This window comes from Budorcas taxicolor, chromosome 9 (genome assembly GCF_023091745.1).
Source record: "Budorcas taxicolor isolate Tak-1 chromosome 9, Takin1.1, whole genome shotgun sequence".
In the NCBI taxonomy this organism is placed as follows: Eukaryota; Metazoa; Chordata; class Mammalia; order Artiodactyla; family Bovidae; genus Budorcas; species Budorcas taxicolor.
In genome coordinates, this window is record NC_068918.1 from 65,709,380 (window position 1) to 65,737,187 (window position 27,808).

At 39.7% G+C, this 27,808-nt stretch overlaps 1 protein-coding gene across 1 annotated transcript in view; it reads right to left on the reverse strand.

Annotated features, from left to right (window-relative positions):
- The window catches only part of MAP7 (microtubule associated protein 7), a 151,141-nt gene that overhangs the window by 16,114 nt on the left and 107,219 nt on the right, over nucleotides 1–27,808 (reverse strand). The window contains exons 4-8 of the mRNA XM_052645615.1: nucleotides 18,450–18,613; nucleotides 17,088–17,205; nucleotides 13,118–13,228; nucleotides 7,430–7,543; nucleotides 2,605–2,732 (exon numbers count right to left, since the gene is read on the reverse strand). Of these exons, the coding sequence (XP_052501575.1) occupies nucleotides 2,605–2,732; nucleotides 7,430–7,543; nucleotides 13,118–13,228; nucleotides 17,088–17,205; nucleotides 18,450–18,613 (635 nt within the window). The remainder of the gene's footprint in view (nucleotides 1–2,604; nucleotides 2,733–7,429; nucleotides 7,544–13,117; nucleotides 13,229–17,087; nucleotides 17,206–18,449; nucleotides 18,614–27,808) is intronic.

Sequence of the window (27,808 nt, forward strand, 5' to 3'; positions counted from 1 at the left end):
TTGTTAATAATTTCTTGGATATGACACCAAAAGCACATGTAACAACAACAACAACAACAAAATAGAAAAGTGGGCTACAAACTTAAAAACTGCATCAAAGGATACAATCAACAGAGTAAGAAGGCAGCCTAAAGAATGAGAGAAAATATTTGCAAATCACATATCTGATAAGGAATATCCATAATATATAAAAACTCCAATAAAATTAAAAATAAGATTAAAAGACTAAAAATTAAGATTAAAAATATGGGGAAGGGACTTCATTGGATTTTTCTCCAAAGATGATATACAGGTGGCCAACAAACACACAGAAAGATGCTCAGCATCACAAACTATTGGAGAAATGCAAATCGAAACCATAATGAAGTCATCTCATGCTCCTTAGGCTACTATTTAAAAAACAAAACAAATATTGCTGATGATGTGAAAAAGTGGAAGATCTTGTACCTTGTTGGTTAGAATGTAAATAAATGGTATCGTCACTATGAAAAACAGTGTAGCAGTTACTTAAAAATAGAATTACCATAAGATCCAACAATCAGGTACGTATTCAAAAGAACCGAAGGCAGGATCTCAAAGAGATATGTGCATAACCATGTTCACAGCCATGCTATTCACAATATCGAAAAGGAAGAAGCAACTCAAATGTCCACCAACAGATGAACAGATTAACAAGATGTGGTGTGTCAATACATATGTGTGAGTGTATATGCACATACACAGTGGAGTGTTACTAGTCTTAAAAAGAAAGGAAATCTTGTCACATGCTACAATATGGAAGGACAGACTTAATACGCTAAGTACAAGTAGTCACAAAAGACAAACGCAGCATGGTTTCATTCATGAAGGTATCTAGTGTAATCAAATTCATAGGAGCAGAAAGTAAAATGGTGCTTGCCAGGAGCTGAGGGATAAGGAAATGGAAAGTTATTGCTTAGTGGGTACAGTTTCAGTTTTGCAAGATTTAAAAAGTTCTGGAGATTGGTTGCATAACAATGTAAATATACTTAACACTTTTGAACTGTGCACTTAAAAATGGTTGAGAAGGTAAATTTTGTTTTTTGTCACAATTAAAAATTGTTTAAAAGATAAATTTCAGATTTGATCTGTCAGTCTCATCAGTCACATTTTCAAGTGCTTGGTTGAATTCTGCAGCGCAGCTCTGGAATATAAATTATGTGAGTCGTTTTCTGACAGTAAGTATTTGCCTAAATATTTAATTGTAAAGAAATGAAAAGGTAGCCAATAGAGGCACGGAAAAGACAAAACAAGACTGGTGAGAAAATACAGGTTGTGGATCAAGTGATGACAAATCCCACTCATTTAATCTGTTGGAGGATTGGCTCTCACACTTTCCTCCTGGTGTGTTAATTTTCCTTTTAATCTCTAACAAGATATTTTTCCTTTGGTAAACACTTTTCCCCACCCAATAAGTGTTCAGTGTTCAGGGCCAAAGCTGTTCTGCTTGACTATTGCTATTTGGCCACAGCTAGGCTTTCTGAAGCATCAACGTGCTAATGATGGTAAACTTCCCAGACTTCAAAGGTAGTTTCACTTCTGGCTTCAAGGGCTGGAGGTCTGACTCAATCATGAATTAAACGTTGATTCCTGAAAGCTTGAGGGGCTTGAAAGAAAAATGCCTATAGGCAAAGCCATCAAACTCTCACAACTCTTGAATTATCCTCAAAGGTCTAAGCAAAATCGTTTTAAGTGTCCATCAGCTTTATACATTTGAACTGCTCTGGGAAGTTAAGATTGAGAAAAGCATTGTTCCAGCCTTTCATGGGTCATGCTATTACCATGAGAGAGGGGCAATGAGATCTCCTGGTTGACTGGGGGGTCCTTTAACACTAAAATACAGATGTCTACATCTTTCAACAGGTGCCAAATGATACATGGCTTAAAGAAGAGGAAATATTCCTGGAGACATACAAGTGACCTCATTGCATTTACAGCATGGTGAAAATTGAGGTTAGTTCAGCCACCCTGCCAGTAACAACAAGTACAAATTATATTCTTCACTTGCAAAATGTGACTCTGTAACAGAGCCCAACAGCCTTTCAAGAATTACTTAGCAGGTAATTAGTGTTTTCAAAATACTTTGTCACTGTATTTTAAGATCTGGGCCTTGACACGGATTAGCTAAACAGACAAAAAGTCTTTATCTTGCTTTTTAGTGAACCACATTTAGAAGGCAGCCAGCTTCTGGATATGGTTGGGATAAAATGCAAAGGCAGCAGTGTAGGCCCACTTCCCCTTCAAAGCTTTTCCTACTTTCACACTTAAAGTATGGCTGGTATAGCAGTGATTTGTTTCAAAGCACTCAGATGGCAGTCTAGCCACTCAGACATGCTTGAACAAAGAATGGTTTTCCTCTTCAAATTTAGATTTTCTGTGGGAGTAGAATCCCCAAGTGGGGACAAAGTGTAGGAGCAGGACCACTTAGTCAGGCAGACTCAAGACTGGTGGGTGGATGTGATGATGGATGTTGGCATAGCCCGCTCTGATATCCACACTGCACCTTGGGGCGGTGTCCAGTCTGCACAAGAACAGCAGACTTGTGCTCACCAGACTCACCAGGCTTGCTTCCCAAGAGCTACTCACCGCTGTGCCGTGAACAGTCCTCCTCCGCGCGGAGCCCTCGGGTGGTGTTACAAAGAATTTTGGTCGCTCCAGTGGATTTCTAGAGTGTGCAGCTCTGTAGGGCGTGATGTTGATGGGGCTGCAAGATGCTGAACGAGGACAAATGGGGATAACTAGGGTGCAGGTGATTGTTTTACACACAAGAGTGCCAGAGGAGCAGTTGAAGGAAAGCCAAAAGCAGGATCAGGACAAGGAGCAAAGCAGAGATAGAGAGAAAAGTAGGGAGAAGTGTTATTACCTAAAGGCCTCCAGAACCATCACGCTCAATTCTCCTCATGGTCCTGTTTACAGTGTGTCCAAAAGGAGGGCACGTCCAAGTGAAAATCAGGAATATATAAACTATTTGGCTATTTAAATACTTTAATTAAAGATACAGACATCAGCCATACAGAAAGCAATGGCCTTATATTCCTATAAACAGATGGTTCTGGTAAAATGCTATATTAGTGACATAATTTTAAGATAAGGATTGTTTATAATCAGATTTTTCCTAATTAGCTTTCAGATGGAACAAAAGGTGGAAAGACAGCAAGTGAGCAAGCAGGCAAGCAAGATATACTGCAGCTATTTTGGGAGTAGAATTCAACAGCCAGTGGGGACAAAAAGCAACTGAACTTTTAAAATGTTAAATGACCAAGTCTCATCAGGTGTTAAGACTTGCTACAAGAATAACTAATAATTTCCAGAAAAAAAATTCTGTAAATGTTTTATCTACTTAAAGGCAAATCAAATGCATGCTTTTGGGTTTTCCCAAAAGGCAAAGCATTGGATGGTTCACAACAAGCAGAGGAACATATAGGGAAATGGGATGTCATCATTTAAAACGGTGAAGAGAACATGAATATGTTAGAATTGCCAAAAATAAAGTTGAATCATGAAGGGCTGTTACAGTTTTACTTAAGATGAGATTTTTGTTTTGTGAAAACCACATCGTTTCTGACCTTACTTTCAAAGGAACATTGTTATTAATCAAGTGGTTGATTCTGAGTAACAATGGGGTTAAAGAAACTCACAGAACACAGGATAGGTATCAGACATTTGGGTACTAATGATCCAAGGTTCACTTTCATATTTCATCCAGAAATCTCGTTTTCTAGGTAAGTAAGACAAACATGACCACTGAAGGGAATACTATGTATCTGGACCCTGTTATGACTTTACCCAACTCTTGCCACTGTAGCCACTCTTTAAAGAAACTATTACATCAACTGAATATAATAGTATTTAGTTAATAAATTCAAAACTCAAAAGTTCATAAGACAAATTCAATCTTAATTTCAGAATTATGGTTAAAAATATGTTATTTTGGTTTACTCTATAGACAGAAAGTCCATCAGATTGCGTCTTCACCCTTGTGTTCTCTTTCATTAAATACCTTGCAGTATCTTGTGGTTATCACTGAATGGTCAAGGCAGTGGATCGACTGGAAACAGCACTCTTTTTCCATCATCTGAAAACAGAACTCTTATTTCTTGGATAAGCTGAAACACTCTGCATTCCCTCAGTTCTCCTCAAAAGATATATGTCTTACTTGCAAACTGACATAAAGGTCTGCTTCAGACCTTAATGGTGAAGGAAGTTTCCTTTATGTTGTGAAGGAGACCCTCTCATCATTTGGCTTACTGTGATCACAGGCAAAACAATTTGAAAACTTAACCTTTTCTTAAGTGCCACAACAAAGCACTTGTCCTTCCCAGACAAGGAAAGAGTTCATTAATGCAAACCCCCTCCAATCCAATCCAATGCCTTTAAAGATGAACATCCTAGCACCAGGCACTTCTGTGGGATTTATGAGCAAGAGAGGCACACACAGCTCAGGGCACAGCCAGAGGTCATTAACTGCTCAACGATCAAGAAACCCTGGATGACAGCCTTTCTCTGAGGCCGTGGGTCTGACACTGAAAAAAGAATCAGGCCCAGAAATATGATTTCTTTTTCCTCTAGTGGGAAGTAATAATTTCAGGGGGTATCTATGGAACATTTCCTGAGACCATCATGGCTGTAAACCAATCTCATCATGTCGTTGGCTCATTCTTTATTACAGTGCTGAGTGAATATGAAGGAAAGGAAGCAACCTACCTGACATAGTTTATACAAAAATCCTCGAATTTAATTGTTCAAGAAATATTGTCTGGTTAATTCTAAGGAGACTACATTTCATGGAATTGATTGCTGTTCTTAACAGCAACTACTGAAAAACCTGAAACCTTTAAATCAATAGTTCTAATGATCTTGCCTTTCTGAAGGAAAAGGAAGAGCAATATGTGTTTTTTTCTCCATAGAGTGCCCTCCATATCCCAAAGTAGTCGTATTAAACATAAAATTTCTTTTATAGAAATGTCTTTGAGCAAGTCTTCTACAGTATCTATATCTCTTTCTACTTTTGGTAGTAAGTATGCATTAATTTAACGCATTTGGATTTTCTATTTGAAACAATGGCTGCAGAGAAAAGATAATGCAGTTCATGTGGTTGACGTACAACAGAGAGAATAACCACATGGTAGAATAATAACATTGATTAAGTGCTTACTATGTGCAGGTACTATTCTAAGCGTCTTTTTGCTTATGTTAATTCATTTAATCCTGAGCTCCAATAAGCACATATATCTTAAATGTATTTTTAAAAAATGGGCAAGGAAAAATCAACCCAAAGCAGTGTTCACAAATGAAACATATGAGACTGATTTCCAGTTTTCAACTGCTCTTATTACTTGTTCTGGGAATTTACAATCACTGGACACCCTAGGGGTAAGGGTGGCTGTTTTGATCTGCTATTATAACCCTGGCTCTAGATGCAGGTCATCCTCTTGCCAACGGCAATTGGATATACGGTGAACTGAAGGAAAGACATTAAAAAATAGGAAGACAAGAAAAAAAATCAAGGAGAGGAGTTGGAAAAATAAAAGTGATGGGAAAGTGTTTTTTGACAAGATAAATGTGAGCGATATTAACATAAATAATTTTAAATGGAAAATTTTAAACACCACAGTTTTGGTTCATTAAATATAAGCTGTATCAATGCAATAATAGGTAACAATGATCTAAGGAAAGTATTAATAAAACAAACAAGTAAAGGCTATGTATGGCATTGCTTCACACTAAAATAAATGACAAAAATGTATCAGTTTGTGAAAAGGAGGATGTAAAAGTTGGAAACAAGAGCCAGTTAGCAGATTAAAAAGCCCCTTGATTGAGCATAATGATGACGGAAGGTGGAAAGATGGGCAAGTCAAATGGGTGGAAAATGAGGAAATGGTGTTGGAGGAGACTAGAGGAAGAGTGAAAGAATTGACAAAGGTTAGTGATGACAGAAACAGCAAAGGAAGACAGTTTTTGTTTTTTGTTTTTTTAGCTGTGAGGCAGTCCTTTAGTATGAAACAACACACTGTGGAGGTTCAGAAGCACAAGAGACAAAACTATTTGGATCCTATGAAACATGACTGAAAAGCAGTTTCAAAGGTTCTTCAATTAGCTGGACATAAGAAAAGCTTTCATGACTTGTATGTATGTACAACAAAATGGGCATAAAAATAAATTATCTTGTACTCTTTTCTCCAGAAAAACCTCAGATGCAATGTGACAGCTGACAGAAGAGCTGCTTTACAGAAAGCACAGATCGCTGTGGTCCAGCTAGTTGAACGCACGATGGTACACAGAGCGTCACAAGGGTGCCAAGGACAGAAGTACATCTAAGATCTAGTCCACCTCAGTGGCTCTGGTGCAAGTCACTTATTGTCAATCTCTCGCTTTCCACAGGAAGGTTTTGGGAATGCCTGTACTTGCTTTCTTGACTGCCTCCCAGGGGTACTGTGAGAAGTCAGGTTGACACTCGCTCACTGGGCACTATAGATGAAAGACATCATAAAACTACCAAGAGTTATTATTTAAAAAAAAAAAAAAAGAGGGCTAGTGAACATGAAGAGGCTTGCAAAGGCAAAGCCTTTTGAAAGGGAGCTTTATGAGGAGGCAATGCAGTTGCCTACATACCAAAGATGAGGGCTGGTCACATGGATATTTGGGAAAACCCAAGTCAACTCACTGTGAGAGACACACTCCCAAAAGCCTAATATGTATGTTTCTTTCCAGCTAGGTGTAGACTATACGAACTTCTCATTAAACTAATTGGCTCATTCAGACATGTTTTACATTTTAAAAAAGTAGAGGAGTTACAACTAATTATATTGACTAGTACTTGGCACATTTTACATATTTTCAAAGTAACGTAACAACTAAGAACACTGTAATTAGCCTTCTCCACAACTCTTAAAGAGTTTTGAAAGGGTACTATTCCTCGATTACATATAAAAGCCTAGCCCAGGGAGGATAAGTGGCTAGCCCACGGCCACATTTATGAAACACTATGCTTAAATAGGCTTGTGCTTTGATATTATCCCCAAGTCCACAAAGTAGTATTCAATCTTAAATTATTTCTACCTTTGATCATCTCCTCAGATGCGAAGGCAGAAAGGAAGGGAAGGAATAGGATTCTGTAGTAACAGTTATGAACTGACAGAAGCCTCTGGAGCCACCTGATCACAGGGAGGAACGTCCTTTGTCCGCCTGGCATCTGGTGTCCAGACAAGATGCTAAGATGGAAGCGCAGAGGAACAATGCCAGGGGCATGAAACCAACACCAGCACACACATTTCCAACGCCATCCCACCAGGAGGAGGAGAAGCACACAATGGGAAGAACTGAGATGTGATTAGATGAAAATGGGGTGGCTCAGAGAGGGCTTCTAAAGGAGGACTTTACCTCACTGAGAGCTGCACCTTGACAGTTTTACCTGAATTTCCAGACAAGGCCGCTGTGCTTTTACTTCTGGCCAGGAACGCATGTGTGGGCGTCAGCAGTCTGTTAACCACGCTGCTCTCCCACGGGCTGAGCTGCAGGCGGCGAGCTAAACGTCACCACATAAGCGAGATGTTAGAAGCGTTCTTTCCAGGGGCGAGGCGGGTGCAGGGTATAACCCCTTTCACTTCCCAGGCCTCGGAGAGGAACCTCGACAAGAGAGGCTTGTCTGGGGAGGAAGGTGGTACAGAATTGGGGTTAGGAGGGACTCTGCTCAGAGGAGCGGCTATTCCATAAGGTTGGCTCTCTTCAAGGTGTTAAGTCTGTGGCAGGCTCTATATTAGGTTTATGGACATGGCTTTTGCTAACCACCTGCCTATGGAGTCAACAGGTAACAAAACAGAAGGACCATTTCAAGCGGGTTTGGCATGTTTCTCTGAGTCCATCGAACCTAGCTGCCCTCATCGGGATGGGCAGTGGGCTAAGGCATACACCTCAGCCAAAGGGCGTCTTAAGTATCCTGCATGTCAAGTTCAACACAGGCTTGGGCAGCTTAATGTGAGACTGGAAATATGTAAATAAAGATAGAAAGGGTCTCCATTAGATTTTGCTACATCTCCATGAACTGCCACCTGGGTAACTGGGAGGGGCGGAATTAGATATAATAAAATGAAAGAGGACTCATGTAAAGTTCTGTATAGAACTTTTGTCTTCCTCATTCAGCAAGCAGGTTCTTTCCTGGTTTGGCAAGAACATAAAACTTTTGATGAAGGATAAGGATAAAGCTGAACATAAAATTAAGATAGAAAAGCCAAAATCCAATATGATCATAATGTTGGAAATTACTAGTGGGTGTGTGAAGAATCCAGAAAATAAATTTAAAATGATACGATGCAGTAGAGTCCCAAATTGTACCAGGGCTTCGCAAGACCACTGTTAGGAAATGAATGCTGATTACAAATACATTACTTTGCTTATGTTATTACCTTCCAGTAATGGTCTATGAAAATACAGAAGCTACTTTCCAAAGGTATTAGGAAAGAAGCTTGCAAAATCCTACAAATATCACTAAAATAAAGTGATCATATAGATTTGACCCTTGAACAACACAGCTTGAACTGCACAGGTTCTCTTATATGTGGATTTTTCCCACTAAGTATACTGTTGCCCTTGGTATCCATGGATGCAGAACCTGGGGATGCAGAGGGCTCACGCACTTGAGGATCTGGGTGTCTGCAGCAGTTCCTGGAACTAACCTCCCATGGATACCAAGGGAGGTCTGTACATTTTAGAACATATTCCCAAATCATTTATAAAACCTTTAAAACTGTCTAAACCTGACAAGGCTACTCTGTTCTACACCGCAAACAGCAGGTGCAAGTCCTCTGGCCTCTGGAGCAACTATTCTTATAATAATTTTTTATATATGTTATATTTTAAAGAAATGACTTCTAACTTCCAGAAAATTAATTTTAGTTAATAGAAGCCATCCAGTGTTAAAGGTTGTTATAAAAAATATCTGCTATTTCAAAGGGAGGTACCAACCTCCGGTAAGTACCTTAATTACCTGACTTTATTTTAAATGAGTAGCCATTTTGATCAGGCACTGGAGAATTTAAGAATTAGTGAATAGTTTATTAGATTTTCTGGGTTTTGGGGGGAGAGTCTTCATGGTTAAATTAAACCTTATCTATTGATATGAAGACATACATAAAAAACATCTGTTATAAAAACTATTATAATACAGTTGGTAGAATGCACAATAAGATAAGTGCCATTATAAGCTATAGTATGGCAGTGTGTGTGCGTGTGTGTGTGTGTGTGTGTGTGTGTGTGTATCAACAGAACATAATCTAAAAATCTAATCTAAAATTAGAACACATTCAGAGAATTAAATCAGTGGGGAAAGTAATTAGGATTAAATTAAAATCCTCAACAGAATTGTAATTTTAGTAGATGATAAAGGAAAGAAGAGGTGAATCCCTCCTTTTCTTAGATAAACTCCGTAGAATAAATGACTCAAAACTTCAGAGATGGTCTGTCATTGAAAAGATATGTCTGCTTTTTCTCCTTGATTAAGAAGTTCTATTGCTCTATTTCTGTTTCGTCTTTAAGGCATCAACCAAAGAGTCTGCTTCAAATGAAGATCATTAAACACCCTCTTTGACTTGCGTTTAAAGCAAATCCAAAGAGATTTGTTTTAATAACTTCGAAACTCTGAATGAAAGATGTTGCTAGGAGAAATATGTTTCCAGTTCTACCATATTCTTAACTATGCCCTGAGCAAGAGAGAAATAGATCTCTTCCACCATAAGATAAATTTTTAGTAAAGGTTAGTACAGGAGAGTTACTTTTCAAAATGTTTTCAACCGAGAAGGGCCTGATTTTGAGATAAGCTGCTGAAGGAAAAAGTATTAATTCTCATGAAACAACTATAGTATTGATCCTCCTTAAGCAGTTAAAATGAGATATTGACAATTCCCTTAATAGACAATCTGGTCCAAGGAGGCAACTAAACATTGCAGATATTTGTGCTGCCCTGTTCCTCCACAAGCAGGAAATCACTATTTAGTTCCTAATGGTGGGTACCAGGTAGAAATGAGGCACATATTGTTATATCCTGAAATATTCTATGAAATCTTCCTTTTTTTTCATATGATGGAATAGTTTGAACTAAAACAGTAACAACAACAAACCCTTTCTCAGGCCAAACAGAACATGCGGGCAGAATTCAGCTTTAGGCCCACCCCCATGTCCTCTAATCTAGTTTTTGGGGAAAAAAAAATGTATGGACTAATTTCCAGCTAAGAGCAGTCGATTTCCTTCTTATTTTTTTCAAATGCTCTGTCTTCCTTGGGGGGAGGTGGGGGGGGGGTGGGGAAAACTGGTGAAGAAGGAAGCTTAATAATAAACACTTTTAATGTAAAAATTCCCAGTGGCAATACTGTCTCTGTTGCAGCAATTACAGAACTCTTTAGTAATCAGGGGTTTCCTTTAACTAGGGTCATTTTATCAGTCCATGTAACTTTATATCCAGGTGTGATAATCAAAATATTTAAAAACTGATGGGGCAAGGCACAGAGCTAGTAGGTAACACCCTTTAACCCCCTTAGCTCTGGAGAGCCTGGGAATGCACAGCTTGGGAAAGTGGATATTTACCAACTGGTATGGAAATATTCCAGCATTTTGAATAACCAGCAGAACATTTCAGTTGAATGTCAACTTTGATAGTATGAGAGCTTCAATTTAACATCACCTTTAAGGCCTGTGCTGTAGAGCTGAGAAAGCTCAAACAATCCAGTAATGGAGTACACTCTCTAAAGACTAGACTGTAAAAGCCTCTAATAATTTGACAAGAATGCTTTCTACTTTGATAATAAAGCATAATTAAATTTAACAAATAGATAGCAGAAAAGAAATTATACTAACTAAATTACTTAGATCTCTCAAATTAGAGAAGTTCAAATGCAGAAGATTTCTATGCTCATTAAAAGACAGAGCCTTCTCACTGTGCTACTGAGTGTTCTGCCTAACTAAAAAAAAAAAAAATTGCTTCCTGAACTATATGGGAGCCTCTGGATGAACCAGATTTTTCTTCCAGGCTGACCTCACCAGTTAAACCAGAACTGGGTCACAGTTCTTCTGATAAGGGGGCAGAGAAGTGGAACTCCCAAATTTAGTGCTGTCCTCCTTGTCCTTTTAGTCTAGCTTGGCATCAGGTTTTACAGACCTTTATTTGGCTAAGATCAAGTTATGTGGGAGACCTGGTGTTTGATCCCTGCGTCGGGAAGTTCCCTGGAGAAGGAAACGGCAACCCACTCCAGTACTCTTGCCTAGAAAACCCCATGGACAGAGGAGCCTGGTGTCCATGGGGCTGCAAAGAGTCGGACACGACTGAGCGACTTCACCATGATTCAAGGGGCAATTTCCTGGCTCCAGCTAGTCACTGCTTGCTGAACTTTCCCTGACCCTTAACCTCACCCAAAGGCAGAGCGGATGGAGTCAGGATTAATCTAAGGAAGGACATCCATGAAGGGGAGAAGTGCAGGTGCAGCACGGCAACAACATGCACTGGGAGCTGGCGATCTCTGCTCCAACCCCTCTTCTCTGAGATTAACCTGCCAGTTATGAAGTCAGGCCCTTCACCTCTCAGGGACTCTGCCATCCAGTCGAGCCATCCACATTTTCCCCAGTTCTAAGGTCCGATTACTTCAGACTAGTCAATCAGATACCGTCACGTGTCAGATACTAGCTGACACAGTACTGTCACTCCATAGAAGTGTGGCTAGAACGCTGGTCGGTTTATCCCCACTCCCAACATTGACCCAATTTCAGCTACGGAATCAATAAGCAAGGTCTAACTGAAAATTACTGTGAAATCCCGATGACGGTTTGTCTTAGATCCATGTTCACAAAAATATAAAATTCAAGTGCTAAGTGGCCAATTCCAAAGAAAAGAGGAATAGACCACTGCTAAGAATAGTACGCTATATTTTACACTAAGGGAGTTGGCTTGAAAATAAAGGCTTCTTATGAAAGGAGCTTCAATTCATGATACTTTTCCCTAACATATAAAAGGCCCATCTAATACCAATGATTTAGGCAAACTAGGTTAAAAAAAGATTTAGGTTAAAAGGCAAGAATTGGAAGTTGTTCAAACATTTACTGCTTTAAGAGAGTAATTCTAACATCAACACATTATATTATACATTACAATGACACCATAACTTTTATACAATACAAAATATACAAATACACATGCACACACATAGAACATGCACGCATTACAATCTTTTTCAAAAGACTATAAACACTTCAAAACCAATCAGTTTCTTAATAAAGCACTCAAAATAACCACAATTTGTTACTTTCAAAGTGTATGTGTTTTTATATTGCACAATAATTCTTGGTTTTTCAAATTGAAAATTGTTTTCATTATGTAAAACCAGTAGCTTATCTTTTAGCTTGATTTTTCATTCTGTGATATATAAATATGTAGAATGAAACTTTAATTTTACAAGTAACTCAGCATTCATGTACTGTAAATCCATGGGATGAATAAAACTCAAAATTCAAACAAAAGGTTAACTGGAGGACTGTGAATATTGAAGTTTTTAGGAGGCTTACATAATGATATTCTTAAAGTTGGGCCATATCCCTTTAAATGAATGGACACCAAAAAAACCAGTCACACACACAAGAAATGCAGTAAGAAAGGTTTGGTTAAAGGAAAAATAAGTTAGCAAAATGAAATCTGCCAACATGAATCATTTAGAAAGATTTTTTAGAACGTTAAGGCCTGGAATTCCCCAAGTACAGATGAAAAGTCAAAGACAATCTGATTGAAATGAAATACATGTTCATAACAGATTATTAGCATGTTGGTGGATAAGTGGGTGATTTCTGGAGCTGTAAACTCCTGTACTAAACACTTGAGAGAAGCACCGCTTTTCATCACTGCTAAATGCAATCATTCAGCCAAGTTCTAAAATGAGAAATGTTCTTGTCGCAAGGAAAATGCTGCTCAGACGTTTATTGCTTTTTTACTCTGAAGTTTTTTTCTTCCTATTTAAGAAACGTAGGGAAAGCAACTTCAGATGCTTATTCTTAGCTGTAAACATCCAGAAAATAAAAGCATTAAGGAAATAACAGAACACTTTTTTTGTTTTCCTTTTGACTGTACCTCTATCTGGAGAATTTAGTAAAGTTGCAGATGAAGAGGAGAGCCGCTTGCTAATGACGGGATCAACATGTTTCGAAAGATTCATGGTGGAAACTGACCGCCTGTCTGGATCTAAAACAAATGGAGATAATGCTAATTGACAGCCAGCATGCAGGATTGCAATTTCCTAGTTCACTGATGGAAGGAAAAACTAGGATTGGATGCTTTCAGCTCTATGGCTAGATCTTTACTATAGCACAGTTTTCTAAGTGGACATTTTAAGGTAACTTAAAGGCTAGAAACAATACTCATTTTTCTTACAGGAAAATAAAAATATAGAATAAAAATATTAAAGAACTATTCAGTTCACCAGTTTGTCAGCCAGCGAAATTCAAGCATATGGTTACAATACAACAAACGGAGGAAGACCAAAGGAAAACCAGTGGCAGGCAACGAAAATGACGGAGGCAGCCCATGAGGCAAAAGCGGGTCTACAAGAGGGAATGCCTTCATAATTTCCCAAAGGAGAAACGATGGGGCAGTAATAGTGCTGGTGAGATAGAATGCAAACACCAGGGTCTGTGCATTTGCTGATACTTTTGCTTGTAGAGTCATTTTACAAAGGGCACTAAGTGTACTATAGAAAAACAGATTAATCAGAAACAAAAAAAGCAACACTGCAGGTGCGGAAAGGAGGGCCCCTAGAGCATTTCTTTTTTAAAAATCTACTAATGACCACCCCTGTGTGCCTAGATCACAGAGATGAGTGTGGTTTATAGACACATTATAGAATCAGCCCACAAACTTGCCTAACAATATTGGCGGCCATGCAAAGACAATCAGAATTAAGTTTATTAATAACATTCTTATTGCTGTTGGATAATTTTAGAGTAATTCTTCAAGTTCAAGTTAGAAGAGAAATAATAGCCATATAAAGGGAAAAATCAACTCTGATGGTTTGCTCTCTGAACAGCGGAACCAAGCTGTAACCATGCTCCTAGTGTACATCACGTTCCCTGAATACAAGTACATATAATGAAAGTCTAAAAAAACCTCATTATTTTATTTATTTAGGATGCAGGGAGTTGTTCTGACCTATATTAGCCAAAGTTAAAGGACTCTTGATGTATTTTGTTTTATTTTCTATGGTTAGCTTCTTCTAAAACTGAACACAAACCATAATATTCGTTGTGGGAGAGGCCTTCAAACCCTGTTCCCACCGGTCTAAACTAACCCTGGTAGTAAATATGTTAAACTTTCTCCCACAGAATAGCCACTTCAGGCTGTTATTTACAGTGTACAGGGGATAAGCAAGTCTTCCACCAACATCAGATATTCCTATCTTCTACAGGGACTCATCTTTACAGTTGAAGCAATTAAAATTTTTTTAATTTATTGAAGTATTACTGATTTATGCGAAGTGATTTAATCATCAAAAGAAAAAACCAAACATCATTTCTGTGACTCAAATCCACACTTAATGGATGGGCTTTTAAGGGAATCCTAACAAAGAAAAGACTTAGGGTAAAATGTCAAAAGAAACAATGACAAAATGTGAGGTTTAAGGACACAAAGAAGAATGAGGAAAGTTATTTCCAGGACATTTCATAGCAATACATTTTCTGATATTGCTTTATATGTTCAGCTTCAGTTGGGGGGAAACTGTGTCTATATGCAGGCCTATCACACATAATTAAATTTATGGAGATAAAATATGTATTTTTTATATTAGTTAACAAATAAGAATCTTTAATCTTTTTTTCCCTCTCTGAACAAAACACAAATTCACCAAAGGATTTATGAAGAACTGGATTAAAAAGTATAGTCTTTACAAAGCAGGGCTAGCTGATGTGGGAACAGTCAGACAACACATTGATTTGATCTAGATTAAAGTTAATTTCTAGGATTTGTTTGTTGTGTCTACCACAAGTTAGCATTGTTGTGAAGTAAGGAGTAGGCAAAATGAGCAAGACCTGGTTACTGCTCTTGAGATCTTGGCAAATTATTCTGATCATTGAGAATTTTGGTAAATTCTCATTATTTTCAAACTTCTCTATTATAGGAGCAATATTCTCCAATTCACAGCCCTAATAAAAAATGATTTATCCAACAGCTCACAAATACAACTCTGAGTGGCAATAACAGAGGTTGTATATTGAATTCTAAGCATGGAAGCAAGAAGTAAAGCTAAGTAACTTGACATCCCCTCAAAAATGTTGGAGGGAATTCCAATTCCCTGGGAGGCCAGTGGTTAGGGCTCCCAGCTTCCACTGCAGTGGGTATGGATTTGATCCCTGGAAGGAAATGGCAACCCACTCCAGTATTCTTGCCTTGGGAATCCCATGGATGAAGCCTGGTGGGCTACAGCCCACAGGGTCACAAAGAGTCGGACACGACTGAGCGACTTAACTAACTCTTAACTCGGGGGAACTAAGATACTGCATGTCACACACTGCAGCTAAAAAAAAAAAAAAAAGCTTGAAAGTCTGCACAGGTTTACCTTTCTCACACACACATGTAAAACATGAAGCCAAACTAAAGGAAAATAAGTATATAAAAGCATATACCATGATGGCTATTTTGTATGGAACAAATATGCAAAATTATACCTAGAATGAAATATCCCATGTAAATGATCCTTATGACCCATTTGATGTGCTCCACTGCAAATACAACTGGGTCATGAAGAGCCAAGGGGGAAAAAACATGCTTTCAAATTTGATTCACTGCATAGGAAAGAAAGTTGTGGCAATATGCTTTTAGATTTTTAAATGATGAGGTTATAGAAGGCACACTGAATGTTAGGAATGAAAGGGAATAGAGAAAACAAACAAAAATCCATAGTTATTTATATGAAAATTGAAAGTGACAATAGCTGTACTGATGGAGGCAGAGTGAAATAAAGCCAAACTGGATGTACTTTGACCTCAGGTGATTTATCAGTGCAAAAACATTTTCTTTAAGGTTTTATCCAAAATGATCATTTAAAGAGAAAGGAAACATATCACAGGTAATTACTTTATTTCAATACCTTTAAGTCACCTGAGTTATATTATCAACACTTGAGAAACACTGTGCCATGTCCCAGATCTAGGTCTATGCAGTAGGATATTAAGCATGCATTATGACTAAGGTGGCAATGGTTCAGCTATTGATGAACTGGCCCTAGTCTGAGGTGCTAGCTACAGGTCAGGCAATCAGCAAATCACAAGGAGGTCTGTACCAGGTTTTCTAGTACCACCAAAAGTTGTGAAGTGGTGGTCCAGGCCTGCTAAATCGAGAAAGGTGAATGATGATTCAACAAAACCACCTGGGGACAGAATGTAAGACAATGATTTTCCAAAGTAAATTAAAAAAAAAGCTTATTAGACTCACACATATGAAACTGACACACTGTATAAAATTCAAGGTGTATTGAATTTACAGTACAAAAATAAAGCCTTTCACTTAGTCCAAATTTTCGTAGGATTTTAAGTCAATTTAAGTACAAGGAATCACTTGGACATTCACTACTATTTCTAGCTTCAGAAATCTGCACTTCCTCTTGCAGAGCCTTCGTGTTGCATATACTTTAGGATCAGAATACATAAGCTCGTAGGATTGATTCTGAACGGCAACAGTGCTAGGATTCTCGCAGAGAAAAAGGCAAAACTGGTTAACCCATTCCATAATCTTGAAACCCCTATGCAAATAAATTACGCAAATAATGTAGAACTGAAAATAGTTGCTGAGAAAAATTGCACAGATTTCTGTTTCTTTAAAGAACTTTGCAACAAATGAGAAAAGCAGCCTGTGTGGAGGGAGGGAACCTTATCTTCTTATCTCCATTACCCTCTTATCCTCAAACAGTAAAAGCATCATTTCATTGTAGCTTAATTATTTAGGCAGGTTTTTTTTGTTTTTTTTTTTTTACAAACAGAATAAAAAAGTAACTGTGACTTTAACTGTGATTTAAAAAATAGTAATTTTGGAAAGAAGCTTCTCCATTTACCTGTGTTGTGGATGCTCGGGCTCCCATGGAGAGCACCTCCCCATGACCACCGGTTTTGTTTCTGCTTTGGCTTCTGGCTCCTCTCCATTGTACGCCGCACAACGGCTTCATGACGTTCCTTTAAATGGAACAGAGGAGGTGATGATTAGATTCTACCTGGTTGTTGGAGGATTCTTCAACTTAAGGCAGAGTGGGGTGAGAGGTACTACTTAAATTTCAACCTTAATACTTTTAATACTCAGAAGATTCCTAAACTCTACACTTTAAGGTGAGAGTAGTACTATCAACATGGGGGTGGGTGGGGGGTTACCGAAATTATAGGTTCCAGCTGATAAAGCCCTTGGCATACAGCAGGTACTATTACTATTACCACTGACTTCCCAGGTGGCGCAAGCAGTAAAGAACTTGCCTACCAGTGCAGGAGTCGTGAGACGCAGGTTCCATCCCTGGGTCGGGAAGACCTTCTGGAGGAGGGCATGGCAACCCACTCCATATTCTTGCCTGGAGACTCCCACGGACAGTGGAGGCTGGTGGGCTACAGTCCATAGGGTCACAAAGAGTCAGACATGACTGAAGCATCTTAGCACACTACAGGGAGTGTGATGCTTTTCCCTCAACTCACATAAGCCCATAGCACACGTCTGTAACACACGTAGTTCTGTATTTAAAAACAGAATCTAGAATCTGAGGATGTGGGTAATCCCAACCCACAATTTAATGGACTGTATGACTTTGTGTGACTTAGCTATTCTGAGTCTAAATCTTCATTTCCACAGAAAGTGGTAATACTCAAAGGCTGAGTAAGAGTTAAATGAGATAATTGATGAGAAAACATTTATAAATGGTAAAGCCCTACAGAAATCCAGTTGCTGGGATTAAAACTTCAGCATGCATGAAGTAAGCATAAATAAGTTATAGGTCCAGACCGGAGAAATGAGTTTTTAAAGGTCCTGTGGAAACAATGACAATCACATCATTCTCAACCTGATTTCCACACCACAACCTCCCTAGAAACTATCAAAGTGAAAGTTGCTGAATCATGTCTGATTGTGACCCCCATGGACCATAGCCAGCCAGGCTCCTCTGTCCACGGAATTTTCCAGCCAAAATACTGGAGAGGGTAGCTGTTCCCTTCAGTGGATCTTCCTGACCTAGGGATTGACCCCACATCTCCCGCATTGCAGGTGGATTCTTTACTGTCTGAGCCACCAGGGAAGCTACTAGAAACTATGACTGCTGGTAAACTGCTGCCTCAGACATTCTAGCTGTGCATCCTGGCACCTCAGTGGGAAGCCTCACAGTTAATGTGGCATGTTTCTGAAACAGACGCGGCTCCCATGTGTCCCCAGGGCAGCATCTGACCTTGTCCTCCTCGAGCCTCTGCCGTCGCTTCTCCTCCACGGCAGCCCTCCGCCGTTCCTCCTTCAGCCTCTGCTCTTCTAGCTTCTTCTTCCGCTCCTCCAGGTGCTTCTCGTAGTGCTGCCTGGCCCGCTCTTCTCTCTCTAACCAGACGATTTCTCTTGCAGCTTCAGGAGGAAAAACAAGGGAAACCAAACACAGGCAGGTTTAAAACCTTAACAGCTGGGGATGTAGAAGTGGCCCACATTTAACAAACATGGATGGGGTCTTTGGTTTTTATTAACCAACCATGGCCTGTGCTTTCCTCAAATTTTCAGGAAAAAAAATACAATTGTTGATGTTGAGCATAATTTAATATGCAAACAATGAGGCAGAAGAAGATGCACTTAATTCTATTCTTTGGGAACTGGAACAGCCCTCCAGTTTGGTACGTTATTACTGCAGAAGAAGGCATGCATCACATACTCTAGCCTCAAAGCTCATAGAGATATGATACTCTCAAACCCAGCAGCACCGTCTCTCTCTCATTAAAATATGTGATATCCTTCAGATTGAAAGCCTGTGACTTCCTTTCAACAGAGCATTGGTTCTGCAAATGTTAAAAGGATTTGGGAGAGTGGATATGTGTATATGTAAAACTGATTGACTTTACTATACAGCAGAAACTAAAACAACATTGTATATCAACTATATTCCAATCCCCAAGTGGCACTAGTGGTTAAAAAAAACAAAAACCAAAAAACCTGCCTGCCAATGTAGGAAACATAAGAAATGTGGATTTAGTCCCTGGGATGGGAAGATCCCCGGGAGAATGGCATGGCAACCCACTCTAGTATTCTTGCCTGGAGAATTCCATGGACAGAGGACCCTGGTGGGCTACTGTCCACAGGGTTGCAGAGTCAGACACGACTGAAGTGACTTAGCATCAGTTCAGTTGCTCAGTCGTGTCCGACTCTTTGCGACCCCATGAACTGCAGCACGCCAGGCCTCCCTGTCCATCACCAACTCCTGGAGTCCATTCAAACCCATGTCCATTGAGTCGGTGATGCCATCCAACCATCTCATCCTCTGTCGTCCCCTTCTCCTCCTGCCTTCAATCTTTCCCAGCATCAGGGTTTTTTTCAAATGAGCCAGCTCTTTGCATCAGGTGGCCAAGTACTGGCATTCCAGCTTCAACATCAGTCATTCCAATGAACACCCAGGACTGATCTCCTTTAGAATAGACTGGTTGGATCTCCTTGCAGTCCAAGAGACTCTGAAGAGTCTTCTCCAACACCACAATTCAAAAGCATCAATTCTTCGGCACTCAGCTTTCTTTACAGTCCAACTCTCACATCCATACATGACTACTGGAAAAACCACAGCCTTGCCTAGACAGACCTTTGTTGACAAAGTGATGTCTCTGCTTTTTAATATGCTGTCTAGCATACACACCAATAGAAATTAATTAAAAAAAAGATTTGGGAGAAAATTCCAAAGATTGACAGTTGATGAAAGATATGCCTCATGGGCATATCGCACTGAGTCAGCAAAGGGACGTGAGGGATCAAACGAGCAGCCAACCTTGTCTCTGAAATGCTACTAATCTATTTAGGCAAGACATTATTATCACAGAGTGAAAATACACAGCTCAAAAAATACTGTTTAATGGATGGACCTAGGGAGTATCATACTGAGTGAAGTGAATCAGACAGAGAAGGAGAAGTATCATATAACATCTCTTAGATGTAGAATCTAAAAAGAAATGTTACGAATGAACTTACAAAACAGAAAGAGACTCACAGACTTAGGAAACAAACTTATCGTTGCCAAGGGGGAGGGATAGCTAGGGAGTTTGGGAAGGTCTTGTACACATTGCTGTATTCAAACTGGATAACCAACAAGGACCTATTGTATAGCACATGGAACTCTTCTCAATGTTCTGTGGCAGCCTGGATGGAAGAGGGGTTTGGGGATACATGTGTATGTATGGCTGAGTCCCTTTGCTATTCACCTGAAACTACCACAACATTGTTAACTGGCTATGCCTCAACGCAAAATAAAAAGTTTATAGTCTGAAAAAAAAAAAATCTATATGACCTTAAAAATATATCATTTAATGATGGAATGCTTCCTTTCTTGTTTACATATACATGTACTTTCCTCATTTCCAGGCACAAAACTTTTTTTTTAATATGATGCTTCCTTCAGTCATGATAGCTAAACACATTTTTAATGTGAGTTATTAATACTGTAGGCAAAAATATCCAAACAAAGTATAGAGCATAAACCTGGAGAACACTACATGGTATATAAATTAAAATGTTACTTTTTAAGAGAAAAACAATGAAATTCAGAACATTTAGCTTCCTCTAGATATTTAATATAAGAGATTCTTTATTCCTGCTACCATTAAATCTTTTCAGAGCTATTCACTTCAGGAGACTGAAAGGGATGTGAACTGACTTGCCTTTCATGGGAGGAAATGGAGGAGGACAAACCCAAGGTGAGCCTGTTCTCTGACATCACTCAGGATGGTACAGAGAGATCTGGGTTTCCCCAGCAGCTCTGCTGTTAACACATGGTGAGACCTGGACAATTTCATTTGGATTTCAGTTTTCTCTGGCTTGAAACAGGAAGAAACTGATCTTTAAGGTTCCTTCCTTCCAATGTTCAAATCTCATGATTTTAAAGAAATTCTCAGGCTCAAGTTAAAAATTTACTCTGAGCAAAAGCACATAGTATGAGGGAATGGCTACCCCCTCCAGTATTCTTGCCTGGAGAATTCCATGGACAGAGGAACCTGGCAGACTACAGTTCACAGGGTTGCAAAGAACATGACTTGAGCGCACACACACTCAATAAATATTTACTGAATGATTACATAAATAAAGCAATACTCTGAGAACATATGTTAAGAGTAGCATGGACAGCATTATTCACAAAAGCCAAGTCATGGACACATAAGTGTCTGTATCAATAGACGAGTGGATAAAGAAGATGTGGTAAACACAGGCCATGGGATATCACTCAGCCATAAGAAATAATGAAATCTTGCCATTGTGACAACACAGATGAACCTACAGAATATTATGCTAAGTGAAATAAGTCCTACCTCAACCTGGCCCTTCACTCTCCCTAGAGACCTTTGCCTTACTGCACCTTTCAAACAAACCATACCTCCCCCATCTCTTTGCTCCTGAGGTTGTGGTTGTTGGGAAAGTTGCTATCCTTGTTTCAGTCCAAACAGTCATCCTTTAAAGCGGTAGTCTCATAAAAGCATGGATTGCTGGGCTCGAACCCTCATTCATTTTTACTACTCCCAGGATGAGGCCTAGTAATTTTAAACAAACCTCCTAGGTTGTTTTGGTCCCAAGTGATCCATGATGGCATATGGAGGACCACTATTCTTAACTTCTCCAGAAGTTTCATCTCTTCAGGGCTCAACACAGGTCTTCCGACATCTACCACAAACTTAAGCATTTCTTGTATTCTGATTTCCTTCCTTTTTTCCCATTCACTGTAGTGTTTTTCAGGGCTTCCCCAATAGCTCAGCTGGTAAAGAACCTGCCTGCCAATGCAGGAGATGAAAGAGACACAGGTTCGATCCCTGGGTCTGGAAGAACCCCTGGAAAAGGAAATGGCAACCCACTCCAGTATTCTTGCCTGGAAAATTCCATGGACAGAGGAACCTGGTGAGTTACAGTCCATGGGGTCACAAAGAGTCAGACATCACTGAGTGCATATACACAGATAGTGTTTTTCACAACTTGTGTATAAGCAAGGGCCTTAATAATTACTTCCTGATTCATTGAGAACAATTGTATTTCTTGACTCATTCATCCTTAACCGTGTAGTCTTAGGTAAATTACTTAACTTCCTTACTCCTCACTTCTGTTACAGTAAATTGTGGCTAAATATGGGACCTTCTCATAGTGTTTACTGTGAGGATTAAAAGAAGCATTACACCTAACACAGTTAGAATAGTTCTCAGCACTTGGTAAGCATTCAATAAATATTAGCCATTATTGCCAAATTTGTCACCATAATTTCAATTCAGAAAATTCAAGGTAGTTCTTAAGCTTGTGCTATCAATCAAAGCAGAGCTAGATATTAGGACAATAACAATTAGTTTTATCCCAAATAATCTTTTAAATGAAGAGCATTTCTTCATCAAACTCTTAACTTCCACTTCTATTTTCTACCAGGAAGTGGAGATCCTATTGCAGTGCCTTCTTGAATAATTGTCATCTTTACACAGTCATACAGAGAACAGGCAAATAATGGTGAAACAGCAAACAATGGTTTCATATTATTGCAGAGAATGGTGGTGAGCACCAGGATTATTACCAAGTACAGATCCTGTGACCCTTTAAACAGAAGGATAGTGCATGAAAGATTTCAATGTTTTAGTAAGAATTGAAAGTAACTTATCCTAAGAGGTTTAGTTACTTAAAATATTCCCTGTGGATGATATATAATATCAAAGCTTTATATTTTCTCAATAAGAAATGAGACTTCTGAGCATAAGAAAAAGAAATCAACACTTGCTATGGACTGAATTGTGTCTCCTCTCCCAGCAATTTGTACACTGAATCTCTACTGCCCAAAGTGACTGTATCTGGAGCTAGGGCCTTCCGGAAATGATCATGATTACATGAGGTCATAAGGGTAGGGACCTAATCCAACAGGGTTCAGTTCAGTTCACTCAGTTGTGTCCGACTCTTTGTGACATCATGAATCGCAGCACGAAATTCCTCCCTATCCGTCACCAACTCTCGGAGTTTACTCAGACTCATGTCCATCCAGTCGGTGATGCCATCCAACCATCTCATCCTCTGTCATCCCCTTCTCCTCCCACCTTCAATCTTTCCCAGCATCAGGGAAAGATGTCTTCTCAAATGATTACTCCCTTATAAAAAGAGACACGAGGGAGCTCTCTCTCCCTCTCTTTTCATGCTCAGAAGACAGACCAGGTGAGAACACAGCAGCCATCCATGGGCCAGGAAGAGAGCTCTCATCAGGAACGGAAGCCTACCAGGGCCTTGATCATAAACCTTCCAGCTTCCAGAACTGTTAAGAAAACACAATGTGTTGTTTAAGCCATGCACTCTATGGTAGTCTGCTATGGCAGTAAGAACAGACTGTATAACAACTCATTCAGTATTTAAATCATAAATGATCACTAATTTCACAGAGCTCTATGAAAGAATAACATGTCCAAAAAGGACCTGTGATGACTATCATTAACCTTTGCTCTTGTGACATTAGCATTTTCTCCTGGACTCTGAGATCATAATATAAAAATGAAACGAAAACCCACAGTGGCCCCTGGACATGAACAATCCAGTCCCATCCCTGAGCTGCTGCCACCAAGGTTATACTTCAGTGACCCTGTAACAGTTGGTCAGTGACACACAAAGGGGAAGTCCACTGTCAACCTGGACTCTATTTAGAAACTTGACTCTTGTACTAAAGAAACAGTGACTCCTGAACTAAAAGGAGTTTGCAGTGAAAGGGTACTGGACAGAGAAGCAGCTCTGGCTTCACAGGAACCTGAGTCCACCCCCCTCCTGCCACTCCCATTACAGAGGGACTCCTGTGGTCTTGTCTCCTCCAACTGTCTTCCTGCCAGAGTTGCCAGATGAGCCCACGGTAACATACAAAGTGTTCAGCGCAGTGCCAGGTACACAGTAGGGACTCAGTACATGTAACCTGTACAGCCACACAACCAACCCTACCCCTACCATAGCAAGGGGCAAAAAGAAAGTTTAAAAGGAATAAAACTAAGCCTGTTAGTTAAGATTGAGACTTTTAGACCAGGCCAAAATCCAAAACGCCCAAGTTATGTTGAAGCCCGGCATGCTACAGTCCATGGGGTCACAAAGAGCAGGACACAACTTTTAAACTGTTGTTTAAAAGAAACAAATCTAAAGCAAAGTGCTAAAAAAAAAAATCATAAAATAATGAATGAACAAAAGCTATCAGGCAAATGAAAACAAAATTGTAATAAATGTGGAATAATAATTCCATTTTGCCCGGCAGTAAAGATAAAATGAAATTAAAAAAAAAACCCAAAGGAGATAAATAGCTCTCCTAGGATCACTGCCTAAAAGAGGAAGAGTTAATAATTCACCTCTGATTGTAAAGCCTGTACTTTCAGTTACTATACAACACTTCCTCCAAATTCACAACTGCCCGCCTAAAATTTCCTCTTGAATCTCCTGGTCAGATCGATCACATAACCTTACTCATTATCTCTACCTCAAACCAGAACCTGCTCCACCTTTTCCATTCTGATAGCAGATACATGACCTCCCAATGGTTTATGAAGATCCCTTGGAATCACCCTCAATTTCTCCTTCATGGATGCTCCAACCCAACCCAACATTTCCACAACTGACCTTCTCATTTTACATCAGAATTTAGTGTCTTCTCTCTCATCCTTCCGATTCTATTGGATTTAAGCCCTCATTTTTTTCTTACTCCTGGGGTTTAGTCTATTTCCTCTTCACAGTCATCCTGCGTACTGTTCTCAGACATCTCCCTCCCCCTGCCACCGGCCCCAATCCCAAACAAAACCCAGTGTCATAGCCCTGCGTGACGATCTGTTAGTTCCCGCGCCCGCGGTTCAGCTCCTTAGACTGACCATATGATCCTCTCCATTTTTATGTGCTGCCCCTGCCCCAAATCCCTCTTCCCACCTGTCAAACTTCAGTCATCGTTCAAGTTCTAGGTCAAACGGCTCTTCCTCTGAAAAGCCTTCCCTGACACCAAGGTCATTCCCATAGTTCCTCTGCACTCCTACCTGTACGCCAGATGGTAATTACTCTGCTCTTACATGTTTCTGAGTCTTTCCCCACATAAAACAATGACTAGTTTAGCAGATGATTAAAGTAAGTCTAATGAGGAATGAGCTAAGGAATTAAAGGGTTATATGACCTCCAAGCAAAGTGATTGACATTGAGCCTTAGTGTTAATTCAAAGCCTTCTCAACCAGTCATTTAAACTGTTTTCCACTCTCCTCTCATTTGAGTATTACTCTGGAGAACTGCCTGGTAATAAAGATGACCTTGTAGGATACCCACAACACTGCGTCTCCTGCCTGAGGGGACTTCCTACTCTGCCTTCATCCCTGGACACAGTGGTAGGCTAATGAGATTGAGCTGCTAGGGCACAGCTGAGGTGCTTATACCTGTGAAAGACATTTTCTTTTGAGACAGGAAAGCAACACTGTGCCAGGACTTCTTATCTTCAGAGCTAGGCTCAATGGAGTGTTTAGTTAGGCCTCAGCTAAAGTCAATAGAGTTTTGCTAAAGCACACAAAACGATGATTGTCCTCGGACTCTCACTGCCTCGACCCTAATCCACTTTTACTCCTCCAAAGTTGGTGCCATCCTCTTCCCTCGCTGTCTTACTGAGCCCAGCCTGCTAGACCAGGAAGCACAAATGCCCCCGTATCTCTGCCTCCCCGAAGCTCAGAAGCATTGGTTTCTCCAGTCCCAGGCATGTCAGTCCATCTCTGGAGTCTGACCTGCCACCCTCACCTTTATCATCACAGTTGTCATGGTGAGCTGTGCTCAGCTCTTTATGCTGACATCAGGTGATTTACAGGCTTTAGCTTCATAGCCACCTGCCGAGGGAGACACTGCTATTAAACTTACAGAGAAGTGAAGTAACCTGCCTGAGGTCTCACAGTAAGTCAGTGGGGGGACTGGAATCCAAGCTCTGGACTGTCTGATTCTAGAAGCAAACAAGGAACCATTACGCTAAAAGGCAGGATTGGGAATACCTCCCATGACTAAGGCTCCTCTAGACTGGGAGAAGGTGGGCACCCAACGTGAAGATCCTGATTTTCTCACATCACTCTTGGCCTTCATCATTTGTTTACAAGACCCCTTACTTTTCAGGCTTTAAGACCTTTCCACTGTCAGCTTTACAGGCAAAGGAGACTTGGGAGAAATAAATAATGGCTGCTTAGTCACAGTGATTCACCTGATGTTAAAGCTTCAGCCTGTGAGTTATTTAATCCATTCCACGACAAGTGTTTATTCTTCCCAGTCCTGTGCCTGACTCCCGAGGCAGTGCTGCGGTATTCGCTCATGGCCGCATCCCTCCCACTCACGTGTACTCTGATCCTTGGCAGTTCACAGCCTGCCTGGCAGCCTTGTGAGATTTTGTACACTCTATTCATCAAGAGACAACTTTTGGAAACCAGAAGCCACAGCTGACCACAGATCTGTCAAAGTTTTATCCAGCATATATTTGGACTAGCAAGACTGCTTTCCCAAAGCCCAAAGTCTGGGTTTTTGGAGTGTGTGTGTGTACCGAGGACAGTTTTGTCAAAACCAATGACTTCCTTATATGTCTATATGTCTAGGAATAATAATAATAATGTGAAGTGTGAAACCAGGGACAATTTCGCTTGTGATTCTAATCAGAGTAGGGGCATCACTGGTTGTTTACTAATTAATTCTACTCTATCAACATTTTTGAGATGAACATTCTAAGCCAGATTGAAATGATCATGTATGTCTTGACCATAGTCTTAGTAACACTGCTGCCCCTGAGTTGACAACACACTCAGACTGGAGGAGTGGGAAGGGAGGCTAAGCAGAAAAGTTATGACTGAAGGGGCAAGAAAGTCTGGTGAATTTATCTGAGAAACAAGGCAAATATAATCTAATTGAACATCAAAATCTTTTTCATATTATCTTATGGTTGTTTCTAATATATTACATTCTGACAGATCTCCTGCACAGCTTTGAACTTAGCCACAAAACCCAATATGAATGAACTGAATGAGAGATTTGAGAAATTTAATTTTTTTCTTCATGAGCTATAGGAGTCAATCATACAATTCACTGATAATCTTTCATAATTTTATAGACTCTCGAAAGCCTCTGATCCATACCTCAAACTTAATCTGTATCACCTTTAAAAAGGGAAACCTTCTATCTTCCTAAATACAGAAAACTACTTGCCTGCTCAATATTCCTCACATATTCCTTAGAATTTGTCAGCATACTGTAAGATTATTAGTTTTATAACATATGAAGACCAAGTAGTTTCAAGGTACAACCATTATATAGATTATCTTTGTGTCCTTGTTCATCTAACTGAGAAACTACTTAAGAATGAGATTTTCAGACTTGTTTCACTGGATGTTGTAAGGGCAGATATTACCTGATAATTTGGTAATATCTAACTAATTTGCAGTATACCTGCAGCACATACACTGAAATGCACAGATTATTCACTTACCATTCAACCAACAGCTGTTAGACATCAACTATGTGCCAGGCACTTTTCTAGGTACTAGGCTACAGAAGTTAAAAAAAAATGACATAAGTCCTTTCTTATAGTAAGCTTATATTCCAGTG